The sequence below is a fragment of the Scyliorhinus canicula genome, chromosome 1 (assembly GCF_902713615.1).
Source record: "Scyliorhinus canicula chromosome 1, sScyCan1.1, whole genome shotgun sequence".
Classification (NCBI taxonomy): Eukaryota; Metazoa; Chordata; class Chondrichthyes; order Carcharhiniformes; family Scyliorhinidae; genus Scyliorhinus; species Scyliorhinus canicula.
In genome coordinates this window covers 191,270,828-191,283,721 of record NC_052146.1, presented here as the reverse complement: position 1 = coordinate 191,283,721, position 12,894 = coordinate 191,270,828, and the positions used below count along the sequence as shown (strand labels likewise).

At 49.4% G+C, this 12,894-nt stretch overlaps 1 protein-coding gene across 2 annotated transcripts in view; it reads right to left on the bottom strand.

Moving 5' to 3' along the window:
• Nucleotides 1-12,894, bottom strand: part of adgb (androglobin) — a 564,769-nt gene that overhangs the window by 33,011 nt on the left and 518,864 nt on the right. The window contains exon 36 of one of the 2 annotated variants that reach the window (XM_038805127.1): nt 4,549-4,639. In XM_038805127.1, coding sequence (XP_038661055.1) covers nt 4,549-4,639 — 91 coding nt within the window. The remainder of the gene's footprint in view (nt 1-4,548; nt 4,640-12,894) is intronic. The other variant, XM_038805138.1, reaches the window with a different exon arrangement.

The window sequence follows — 12,894 nt, the reverse complement described above, 5'->3', positions numbered from 1 at the left end:
TGTCTTACACTCTCTCAACGTTTTCCTGTCTGTGATCACAATACTAATAATATTTATTAGTACCACAAGTAGACTTACATTAACACTGCAATGAAGTTACTGTTAAAATCCCCTAGTCGCCACATTCTGGCGTCTGTTCGGGTACACGGAGAGAGAATTCAGAATGTCCAAATCACCGAACAGCACGCCTTTCAGGATTTGTGGGAGGAAACCGGAGCACCTGGAGGAAACCCACACAGACACAACGAGAACGTGCAGACTCCGCACAGACAGTGACCCAAACCGGGAATTGAAACTGGGACCCTGGCGCTGTGAAGCCACAGTGCTGACCACTGTGCTACCGTGCCACCGTAATGAGATATGTGCGCTTGCGTTCCCCGCAGCTGCCATGATTCACAAGAACAGATGGGACTGCTTCATATTCCCACAGTCCAGGCTTCTGTTGCTCTTCCCAAATTCTATGGATGGATTTTTGGGAACTAGTGTTATCCCTTAACGACATGGGACGGGAGTCTCCGGTCCTCCAGCCCTGTTTTCCTGCATGGCGCGCCCTCACCGGCAGCCGGCAAATGGAATTTTGCATTGTGACCACCCCACACCATTGGGAAACCCACTCTTCAGTGACTGCCTCATTCATTGCTGGTGCGTAGAATAATTGGAGAGGAGCACCTTATGTGGCGTAACTTGCGTATCCTGCAAATTCCATATGCTATCAGCATCTCAGATCATTCAAGGTACATTATATGGCATAAATCCTGTTGGACCTCTTCCGACTAGATCGAAATGTAATAACCTGCATGTGACGTGCATGAGGTTCATCCAGCTGGGGATAATTGTTCTCTTGTCCTGATTGGACTGGGAATTAACGAGAATTTGTATAATAGGTCGGCGTCTGTAGTACTCGACAGAAAGAAGGACCTGGTAATGTGTAATGGGGCCTTATGCATGTGCTGCTGCAAAGCTGAATAAATGGCTCCTTGTGAACTTGCCGGATTCCCCTTGTCATTACTATGTGGACCAGACCTCTTTGTGGACCAGATCTCTTCTGCTGACTGTGTCACCTCTCTCCATCCAGGCCTGCTTAGTCTGGGTGAGTGGCCACCTTCTGCCACTCTCCAGGAAGTGGACTTCCCTCCTCAAGGTAACAGCCTCCGGGAGGACCTCCAGGTTAATATCAGAGAAACATGGGGCTGATTTTGCCCAGATTCCAGCCCCCAGCTCTCTTGAGACATTCTTGAATTCCAATCTTCTCTGCTCTTCCAGTCTAGCTGAAGTAACAGCAGTGAAATGGCAGCCAGTGGTCTGCTTAAATTGGACCCACACTCCTGCTGGGGTTTGTGCTTCTAAGGGTACTAATTAGCTATTAATATCACCTGCAGACCAATTAAGGGACGCACTCTTACTTCAGGCTCTTGACTGTTTGCTCCTGGGGGGCAGGACTGAGACCCAAGTTACGTTTCCCAACCATATCAAAAATCCATCTTTAAACTGTAAGAAGCTGAAAGTTTTATTTGGATGTTCAGCACTAGATAGAGACCATCTGCTGTAACCAATATAATTAGGCATGCACCACCAGATTTCTCTCCTGTGTTGTTTCCTGTAACCTTTGGTTCATATTATATTCCATTTACAACACACCCACCCATAACGACCCCTCTCCCAAACATAACTTATCATCCTGCATTTAAAAAGGAAATGGTTACACTGTAGAAAAGAAATCTTACAGCATTTTCCAAATAAATTGTTCAACAAAACCCCAAACCCTGTAACTTAACTTATCATCCTGCATTTAAAAAGGGAATGGTTACACTGTAGAAAAGAAATCTTACAGCATTTTCCAAATGAATCCAAATAAATTGTTCAACAAAACCCCAAACCCTGTAACTTGAGGCAAAAAGTTGAGCGCATAGGGGCAGCACGGTAGCATAGTGGTTAGCACAAATGCTTCACAGCTCCAGGGTCCCAGGTTCGAATCCCAGCTTGGGTTACTGTCTGTGCGGAGTCTGCACGTTCTCCCCGTGTGTGCGTGGGTTTCCTCCGGGTGCTCCGGTTTCCTCCCACAGTCCAAAGATGTGCAGGCTAGGTGAATTGGCCAGGCTAAATTGCCCTCAGGGTCCAAATTGCCCTTCGTGTTAGATGGGGTTACTGGGTTATGGGGATAGGGTGGAGGTATGGGCTTGGGTAGGGTGCTATTTCCAAGAGCCGGTGCAGACTCGATGGGCCGAATGGCCTCCTTCTGCACTGTAAATTCTATGAATAATGAGAGGGAATGTGAACACATTATTTGAATTGGCAACATAAAGCGGGTGGTGAACAATGCTCCCTCTAAGCTGTGCAACCGTCCAGAACTAAGCATTAGTGATAAACAATCCATGCACAGCAAGGCAAAATTAGAGGGAACATTAGTTGGTGAATAGCACTATTACGTTTAAGAGGGAATTTTGAAAATTAAAGATGGGGTATTACATGTCACTAATAATTACATATATGGCTCCCTCTTGCTGTTTCTGTAGTGGTGATATTTTCACAGGGTCAGGGTACAAGACTCATGCTCAACCCTCCTCATTTTCAACCAGGCTTGAGACAAGCTTCAGGACATTGTGACGGAGAGATGCCTGAGACTGGCAAGATCAGAGTGGCAGTAGAGTGGAGACCACTAGATGGAAAAAGAAGATGAGGACAGCCAAAGAAGGACTAACGAAGTATATTTAAGGAGGATGGTCAAGAGCAGGACACCACCTGGACTGGAGAAAAAGTGGTTGCAATGGACCAAGGCCGGTGACAGAGCCTTACTGTCCATTGTCCAGCATAGCACCAGAGGATCTAGATCTAAGTCTAAGTAAGTAATTACAGGAAAATGTGCGGGCACAGGGAAATCTTACCCAACACCAATAGACTTTGCAAAATTGCAAACAAGTACTCGAGACAGTACCCCAAGCGCATAGTATGGAAATTATTGACTCTGCTCTCGGCAGATGGATGGGAATTGCCCTTGCCAACTCCGCCCAATTTTATATTTGCTAAGATTAAAACTGGGATTCAAAAGCACTAAATAATGTGATATAGTGTCAACAGAAAGTTTGTGCAGGTTCTACCAGTTGCTTTATGCATGAAAGGCAGCGCGGTGTGGCGCAATACGACCGGTAGAACCCACTTCCGGAATCTACCCGACTTGCCACGCCTTGTGAGATCTAATGCAATCTCGCAAGACGTCACAATGTGAATCCTACCCATTGTGGGCGGGAGCACTTTCTGAAAAATCTGCATATTAGAATGAGAATATGCAATCCCGAGATCAGCCCAAGGCAGGAAATCTAACTCCCTTGCCTTGGAGACCTCGGGTCTCCCAGGGGTTTGAGGCCCCTCGGTGCATGCCCTTTGGGCAGTGTGGTACCCTGGCACTACAGGTGCCATTTGGATATCTTGGTGCTGGTACAGGCAATGCCAAGGTGCCAAGCTGGCATTTTCTGCATCTATGTGATTGGGCCAGGGGTGCTATGTGCAGGTCTGGGAGGGGGAGGGGGAGGGGGGGGGGGGGGGGTGGTGGTGTGTGCCTGGGATCCCTTATACTGATTTGGTGCTTGTGAGGTTTGGGTTGCGTCAGGGCCTCGAAAGATCGGGGCGTCATATATACACGACGTCCCAATTTCTCACTGCACTGAGGAGTTCTGATGAGCGGAGCTGCTCACTCCAGAAAACGGGGCTAAGTGCAGCTTCTTTGGGAAGTTCCCCCCTGTGGCCCCCTGATCTACCTGGATGGGCAATAGATAGCGAGGTGTTTCTCGGCGCAGCAAGTGCTGGGAAACACCCGACTAATCTCACGCACTACGGGACTCTGTCCCCATTCGGGTAGATCGCAGCCTTGGTTTCAGCAGGAGGCAGGACTGGGAATGAAACCTTCCTATCTGTTCTTAATAGGAGGTGAAGAAGAACAAAAGAGGATTAACATTAATTACCAAGGTTATATCAGAAAGAAAATATGTCACTGAGGACAGTCTGAGAACTAGTGCGTGCTTCACAACAATATTGGCCATCCATTATTGGGAGAAAGGAGAAATTACACTTTCAATCCATCTTTCACTCCTTAGAAGGGGATTGGTAGCTTTAAAATACCCATGGGTTGCTCTCTTTGCAGCAAAGAAGAAGGTGTATCCTGCTATTCTTCAGCCTCAACAGTTCTTACACCCTACCCCCAGTCACTGGATTAATGTGCCCTTGGGGACATGATGTGCCATCCCAATCATTTGGATGACTACGTACCCCCCTTGATTTGAGACGTGCTCTAGATTGAGGGCTATTCCTCTCACTGCACTTGCACTGGCAAAGGAAACCAGCACTCGTGAAGGGAAATGGAGTTTGGACAGGGTGTTAAAATAGGCTGAAAATTGATTACCGCCTGTTTTGAGTTACCATCCAGATCAATTTCACTATTCTCCCCAGCTGAGCAGTTAATCATATTCAATAAAGCATAACAGCAGAAAATTGGATGATGTAGCTGAGACCCAGAGTTACCTTGAAACGACTAGCTACACATTAACATCTAAATACCTTACATAACGAGTCAATTTTTCTTCAGCTGAATGATCTTGTGACATTTTGACATCTGTCGACTGATTCTCGTCAACATCCTGGGAAGTATCTACACACAAAGAGAAAACAGGACCAAGTTAACAATTTACTGATTTTCAAAGTATAAGCCTCTTCTGAGCAATGACCACACAAACTGTGTGTGTTGTCTCAATTTCTCTTGACATTATTTTAATTGCTAAATGTTCAGCAACTGTGATCAGAAAAGACAGCTTAATGTTCTGAGTTTGCTATGCTTCATCAAAAAAATTAAAGGTTAATTCCCTCTTCAAACAAGTATGCTGAATGTTTGGGGAGTATCACTCCCCAATAGCATTTCCAACCTGAAAGAAACATGGTTATGAATCTTAAAACTTCTGAATCTATCACAGCTCAATGAGCCACATTTAAGAAAATTGTGTATTCGTCACACAGAATACTGTGAGACTCACCCTGCAGGCAGAAATAACAACCATAACAGTGTGAGCAAATGGATGACATGTAAAAATTTGCCGTTTTAATGTGAAGAACTGCAGTCAGAATAAACATTTTCCTGAATGGGAAACCATTAATAACCACTCACTGGGGGGAACACAGTCACCAAACATTAATACTGAGAGACTAGTGGGTAAAGTAGTTGTCATAGTCCCAGATGACCTAAGGCAGCTTTTCCCTTTGCATAAAGAGCTGACAAGTGAGGATCACCACACCTCAGGTGAGGGGCAAGGTTGACAAGACACAGTCTTCATGAATAACCTCAGCCGGTACAGGAATTGAACCCACGCTGTTGGCCTTGCTCTGCATCACGAATCAGCTGTCCAGTCAACTGAACTAAACCAGCTCCCGGTGGGTAGCAGGTAAATATTTTACAGTATGCCAATGAATGCTCTACGGGATTAATCACAGCAAGGTGAATGAAAGCATAATTTACAGTGACAAGAATATTATGCCGCGAGATTGACTCCCTACTGAAGGACAGGTCTGAGGCGTTCAAGTCAGGTGACCCTGACCTATACAAGAAATCCAGGTACGACCTCCGCAAGGCCATCCGAGATGCCAAGAGAGAATATCAGACCAATCTAGAATCACAGACTAGTGTTACAGACTCTCGGCGGTTATGGCAAGACCTAAATAACACAACGAGCTACAAAGTGAAGCCGACCAGTATCTCCAGCAGCAGCGCACCCCTCCCCGATGAACTCAATACATTCTATGCTCGGTTCGAGCAGGAAACCAACGATCCGCTGTCGACTGGCCCAGCAGCCCAGAACACACCCATACCCACCATCACAGCTTCCGAAGTCAGATCGGCCTTCCTGAAAATGAACCCTCTGAAGGCGACGGGATGAGACGGGATCCCTGGTCGTGCATTAAGAGCCTACGTGGACCAGCTGGCAGAAGTGTTCGCGGACATCTTTAACCTGTCCCTACTCCGCTCCGAGGTCCCCATCTACTTCAAGAAGACCGCCATCATACCGGTGCCCAAGAAAAATCAGGCAATGTGCCTCAATGACTACCGTCCAATGGCCCTGACTTCAGTCGTAATGAAGTGCTTCGAGATGTTGGTCATGAAGCGCATCACCTCCATACTCCCAGAACGCCTTGATCCACTACAATTCGCATACCACTGCAACCGGTCTACAGCAGATGCCGTCTGCCTGGCCCTACACTCATCCCGAGAGCATTTCGACAATAAGGACTTCTACATCAGACTCCTATTTATTGACTACAGCTCCACCTTCAATACCATAATCCCAGCCAAGCTCATATCAAAGCTCCAAAACCTAGGACTTGGCTCCTCACTCTGCAACTGGATCCTTGACTTTCTAACCTACAGACCACAATCAGTAAGATTAAACAACAGCACCTCCTCCACAATAGTACTCAAATACCGGGGCCCCGCAAGGCTGCGTACTTAGCCCCCTACTACTCCCTGTACCCACACGACTGCATGGCAAAATTTGGTTCCAACTCCATCTACAAGTTTGCTGACGATACGACCATAGTCGACCATATCTCGAATAACGATGAGTCAGAATACTGGAGGGAGATAGAGAACCTAGTGGAGTGGTGCAGTGACAACAATCCATCCCTGAATGCCAGCAAAACTAAAGAGCTGGTCATTTTTCCCTTTTCTCCCATGTACTGAATGATCTGTTGAGCTGCTTGCAGAAAAATACTTTTCACTGTACCTCGGTACACGTGACAATAAACAAATCCAATCCAATCCAATCCAATTGACTTCAGGAAGCACAGTACTGAAAACACCCCTGTCAGCATCAACGGGGCCGAGGTGGAGATGGTTAGCAGTTTCAAATTCCAATCTCCAAAAATCTGTCCTGGTCCACCCACAAAGACGCTACCACCAAGAAAGCACAACAGCGCCTATACTTCCTCAGGAAACTAAGGAAATTCGGCATGTCCATATTAACTCTTACCAACTTTTACAGATGCACCATAGAAAGCATCCGATCTGGCTGCATCACAACCTGGTATAGCAACTGCTTGGCCCAGGACCGCAAGAAACTTCAGAGAGTCGTGAACATAGCCCAGTCCATCACACAAATCTGCCTCCCATCCATTGACTCCATCTACACGTTCCGCTGCCTGGGGAAAGCGGGCAGCATAATCAAAGACCCCTCCCACCTGACTTACTCATTCTTCCAACTCCTTCCATCGGGCAGGAAATACAAAAGTCTGAGAACATGCACGAACAGACTCAAAAACAGCTTCTTCCCCGCTGTTACCAGACTCCTAAACGATCCTCTTATGGACTGACCTCATTAACACTACACCCTGTATGCTTCACCTGATGCCGGTGTTATGTTGTTACATTGTGTATCTTGTGTTGCCTGATTATGTATTTTCTTTTATTTCCTTTTCTTTTCATGTACTTAATGATCTGTTGAGCTGCTGGCAGAAAAATACTTTTCAATGTACCTTGGTACACGTGACAATAAACAAAATCCAAATCCAATGTTAATGTAAGCCTACTTGTGACACTAATAAAGATTATTATTTTTATTACTTTTCCCTTTTGTATTTTTGATACTTTGTCATTTTAAGTATCAAATACTCAAAATAATGTACAAATATAATGAATGACTCGGCCCTCCAATTCTTGGTTGAGCTTGAAAACTTAAAGATTTCTTCAGAAATATTTTAAAAATAAATTTAGTGTATCCAATTAATTTTTTTCCAATTAAGGGGCAATTTAGCATGGCCAGTCCACCTAGCCTGCACATCTTTGGGTTGTGGGGATAAAACCCATGCAAACACGGGGAGAATGTGCAAACTCCACACGGACAGTGACCCAGAGCCGGGATCAAACCTGGGACATCTGCGCCGTGAGGCAACAGGGCTAACCCACTGCGCCACCGTGCTGCCCTAGATTTCTTCAGAAATATAACAAATCTGGTTCTAATTATACAAATAGATTTCCTGTGGTGTTGATCGCAGTGAACCTTTATTGCCCCTTCGATACATTCTCGACTCTGGACAGTTCCTATGGTATTGATGAGTGATGCTTTCAGTAATGCAGAGACAGTTCCCTCATTGGGACTGGATGGAATTTGTTGTGTTCTTGTCATAACACGAGTAACAAAGATCTTTTAAAAGTAAAATCACTATGGTCCCAGATGACGATAAACTGCTTTCAACTTTGAAGGGGAGAGTTAACTGGTGGTGATTCAACCTGAGGGTCACCACACCTCGGGCGAGGGGCAAGCTTGAAAAGGCGAGGCTTTCATGAATAACCTCAGTCGGTATAGGAATTGGCATCACAAACCAGCTGTCCAGTTAACTGAGCTAAACGAAAAAAAAAAATATATATATATATATATATATATACATATATAGATATATAATAATAAATAAAATAAAAATAGGGTGCGGAAAAGGGGGAAAAAGAAGAACAAGGAGAGAAGAAAAGATGAAGGGGAAGGGGGAGAAAAAAGTGCCAGAAAGGAGCCAAGAGAAAGGGGGCACCGGAAGTAGACTGGGCAAAGGGAAAGCCAGCTCGGGCGAACGAGTCAACACGCGAAGCGGCGGGAAGGATGCTTCGCCGCATCCAGAAGAGCTGGACGGGCGGGCAACCTCTCCCCTGGGGTTAGAGGGGGGCGTGAATTGGAAGGAAGCCTTTGCCGAGGTGGTGAGGGAGCAGCTGCAGGCATTCAAGGCAGAGTTAAAAGCAGACGCAGAGGCCGCAGCACAGGCAGCAGTGACCAGGGCCATGTCAGGGGTGCAGCAGGTTCTGACCAGATTGGAGAAGAAAGTGGATGCCCAAGGGAAGATACTGGAAGCCCAAGGGAAGATACTGGAAGCCCAGGGGGCAACCATTAAAGAGCTGGAGAAGGCAGCGACTGACGCGAGCGACCGGGTCATATCCCTGGAGAGGGGAATGGTGAAACTGAGTGCAACACAGGGGAGCCTGAAGGGCAGGGTAGACGACCAGGAGATCAGCTCGAGAAGGCAAAATATCAAGATAGTGGGCCTGCCAGAGGGGATAGAGGGTAGAAATCCCACAACATTCGTGGCTGCGATGCTGGGCTCCTTAGTGGGGCGGGAAACTTTTCCCACCCCACCGGAAATGGACAGAGCTCATCGGTCACTGCGCCCGAAGCCCAAGGAAGGGGAAAAACCGAGAGCAGTTATAGCCAGACTGCACCGGTACCGGGATAGGGAGACAATCCTGCGCTGGGCCAAGGAGAATAGAGCCTGCAATTGGGACGGGCACGCCATCCGAATCTACGAGGATTTTGGAGCGGACATAGCTAAGAGACGGGCGGAGTTCAACAGAGCGAAAGCAGCTCTCTATAAGAACAAAGTACGTTTTGGTATGCTGTACCCAGCAAAACTCTGGGTCACATACCAACACAAGGAATATTTCTTTACAGCCCCTGCCGAGGCGAATAGATTCGTCGAGGAGCACGGGCTGGAAAAACGCCATGGGAAGTAGGGACGAGGGGCCCATGGCAAGGAGACACGTCATGCCGACGGGGGGGTGGGGAGGGGCGAGGCAAAGCCAGCCCCCTCCCCCCTGGCAGAAACACCCAGAACGGAAAACAACCCAATGCCCTAGGGCCCGCTCCAGGTGGGAGGCCAGGCCCCGGCACGAGGGAACGGGAGTACTGGAGAGGGGAGAGGGGAAGCGGGACAGCAACCTCCGAGAGGGGAGCCACCGTGCTAGCAGGAAAGCTAGCGAAGGGGGCGCGCAACAGAGCAGGGCCGCAGCGCACCCCCAACAGGGGGGAAGGCGCCAGGCAGGGGAGGGGGGGGATCACCCATCAAAGGTGGGAGAGCAAATGGGGACAGGAATGGGGGAGAGAGGGGCAATGGAGGGGTACACAGGGGTATCCCCGAAAGGGATAGAGCGGGGGGGGGGGGCACCCGGGGGGCGAGAGACCAGGGAGGGGAAACGCAGGGACGAAGGGACAAAAGAGGCCAGTAAGGGAATAGGGCCACAAAGTGCCACAGACAAGGGCTCGAAACAGGGAACTGCTGCAAGCACCCACCCAGTACGGTCTGTGGGTGAAGGGGCCCCCCGGAGTGCAGGGGACTACCCGCGTGGCGGACACAAAGTGGACGGCCATGGCGGGTGTCCCCGGGACAAGGGGGAACCCCGGAGCGCAGGGACCCGACCGCATGGGGAGAGCAGTGATAGTGGACATCCTGGACGGCCCCCTAACATAGGGAAACCCCAGAGGGCAGGGGCGCGTCCACCGGACAAATATGGTTAACCCCACAGGAGCAAGGGGGCAGAAGCCCCCCACCAGAATAGTCACCTGGAACGTAAGGGGACTTAACGGCCCAGTGAAGAGATCTAGAGTCCTCACCCACCTTAGAAACATGAGGGCCGACATAGTCTTCCTCCAAGAGACGCACTTGAGGGAGCAGGACCAACTGCGGGTAAGAAAGGGCTGGGTGGGACAAACCTATCATTCCTGTTATGGGGCAAGGGCCAGGGGGGTGGCGATCCTGATTGGCAAGAGGACAATGTTTAGGGCGACAAAGACGGTTACGGACCCAGGGGGACGGTATGTCATGGTCAGCGGGGCCCTGGATGGGGCGCCGGTAGTTCTAGTTAACGTGTACGCGCCCAACTGGGACGACACGAGCTTCATCCAAAAGACCATGGCAGAAATCCCGGACATAGCGACGCACCGACTAATCATGGGGGGGGACTTCAACTGTGTACAGGACCCAACGACGGACAGATCAAACCCCAGAACGGGGAAAACCTCAAACATGGCAAGGGAACTCAGCCACTATATGGAGCAGATGGGAGCAGTAGACCCCTGGAGATTCGCCCACCCGGGGGAGAAAGAATTCTCTTTCTTCTCCCCAGTACACAACGTGTACACCAGAATTGACTTCTTTGTGGTGGGGAAAACGGTGCTTCCAGAGATAGACAAGGTGGAATACTCCGCAATTGTGATATCAGACCACGCTCCACACTACATGGATGTGCGGCTAGAGACGGGAAGGGCCCAGCGCCCCAAATGGAGGTTGGACGGTGCCTTACTAGCTGACAAGGCCTTCAGCGAAAGGATAGCGCAGGCCATAGCGGAGTACACTGAGATCAACCAAAACGGGGAGGTCTCACCCTCCACGTTCTGGGAAGCGCTTAAGGCCGTACTAAGAGGGGAAATCATAGCCTACAAAGCGCAAAGAGATAGGGAGGAAAGGGTGGCTAGGCAGAAACTGGTCGACTCCATACTGGAGGTAGACCATAAATACTCCGAGGCCCCGACTGTAGAACTCCTGGCGGAGAGAAAAGAATTACAAAGGAACTTTGACCTGCTCTCCACCAGGAAAGCAGTACACCAACTCCGCCAGGCACGCGGGGCCCTATACGAACACGGAGACAAAGCCAGCCGCCTGTTGGCCCACCAGCTGAGAAAGCAGGCAGCCAGCAGAGAAATTGCGCAAATCAGAGATACCAGAGGCACGTTGGAAACAGAACCAGAGAAGATTAACAAAACCTTCAAGGCCTTCTACCAAGAGCTGTACACCTCAGAGCCCCCAACGGGGAAGGCTGGGATGAACCGGTTTCTTGACGGACTGAACATACCAGTTGTGGGAGAGGGCAGAAAACGGGATCTGGAAGCACCACTAGCACTGGGAGAGATCATGGAGAGCATTAGCTCCATGCAGGCGGGGAAGGCGCCGGGACCGGACGGATTCCCGGCGGACTTCTACAAAAAATTTGCGACAGCGCTGGCCCCGCACATGCGGGAGATGTTCACAGACTCGCTAGCTAGGGGCACGTTGCCACCCACGTTAGCACAGGCCTCAATCTCGCTGATACCTAAGAAAGACAAAGACCCAACGGAATGTGGGTCATACAGACCCATATCTCTGCTGAATGCAGACGCCAAAATACTGGCCAAAATCCTAGCCAAAAGGCTAGAAGACTGTGTACCTGAGGTGGTCACAGAGGACCAGACGGGCTTTGTCAAAGGTAGACAGCTGACCGCGAACATCAGGCGCCTGCTGAACGTGATAATGACCCCCTCCGGGGAGAGAACACAAGAGGTGATCGTCTCCCTGGACGCAGAAAAGGCCTTCGACAGAGTCGAATGGATATACCTCATAGAGGTACTGGAGCGGTTCGGGCTTGGAACAGGGTTCACAGCTTGGGTAAAGCTCCTGTACAACGCTCCCATGGCGAGTGTACAGACCAACAATACCAACTCCCAATACTTCCAGCTGCACAGGGGCACCAGACAAGGATGCCCACTGTCCCCGCTGCTGTTCGCACTAGCAATCGAACCGCTAGCAATCGCGCTCAGGGCAGCAAAAAATTGGAGGGGGATCCGAAGGGGAGGTAGAGAGCACAGAGTCTCACTCTATGCGGATGATCTGCTCCTCTATATCTCGGACCCACAAAGCAGCATGGACGGAATCATCGCGCTCCTGAAAGAGTTTGGAGCCTTCTCGGGCTACAAACTCAACATGAGCAAAAGTGAGATCTTCCCATTACACCCGCAAGGGGGGGGGGGGGGGGGGGGGGGCGGGGGGCAGCACTAAAGGGGCTGCCGTTCAAACAAGCCCGACATAAATTCCGCTACCTGGGGATCCAAATAGCCCATGACTGGAAAGGGATCCACAAATGGAACCTCACCAGCCTGACGGAGGAAGTTAAAAAGGACCTGCAAAGATGGAACACACTCCCGCTCTCCCTCGCGGGGAGAGTTCAGACGATCAAAATGAACGTACTGCCCAGGTTCCTCTTCCTGTTTAGATCCATTCCGATCTACATCCCCAAGGCCTTTTTCAAAGCGCTGGACAAACTCATCATGGCGTTCGTATGGGGGGGTAAAAATG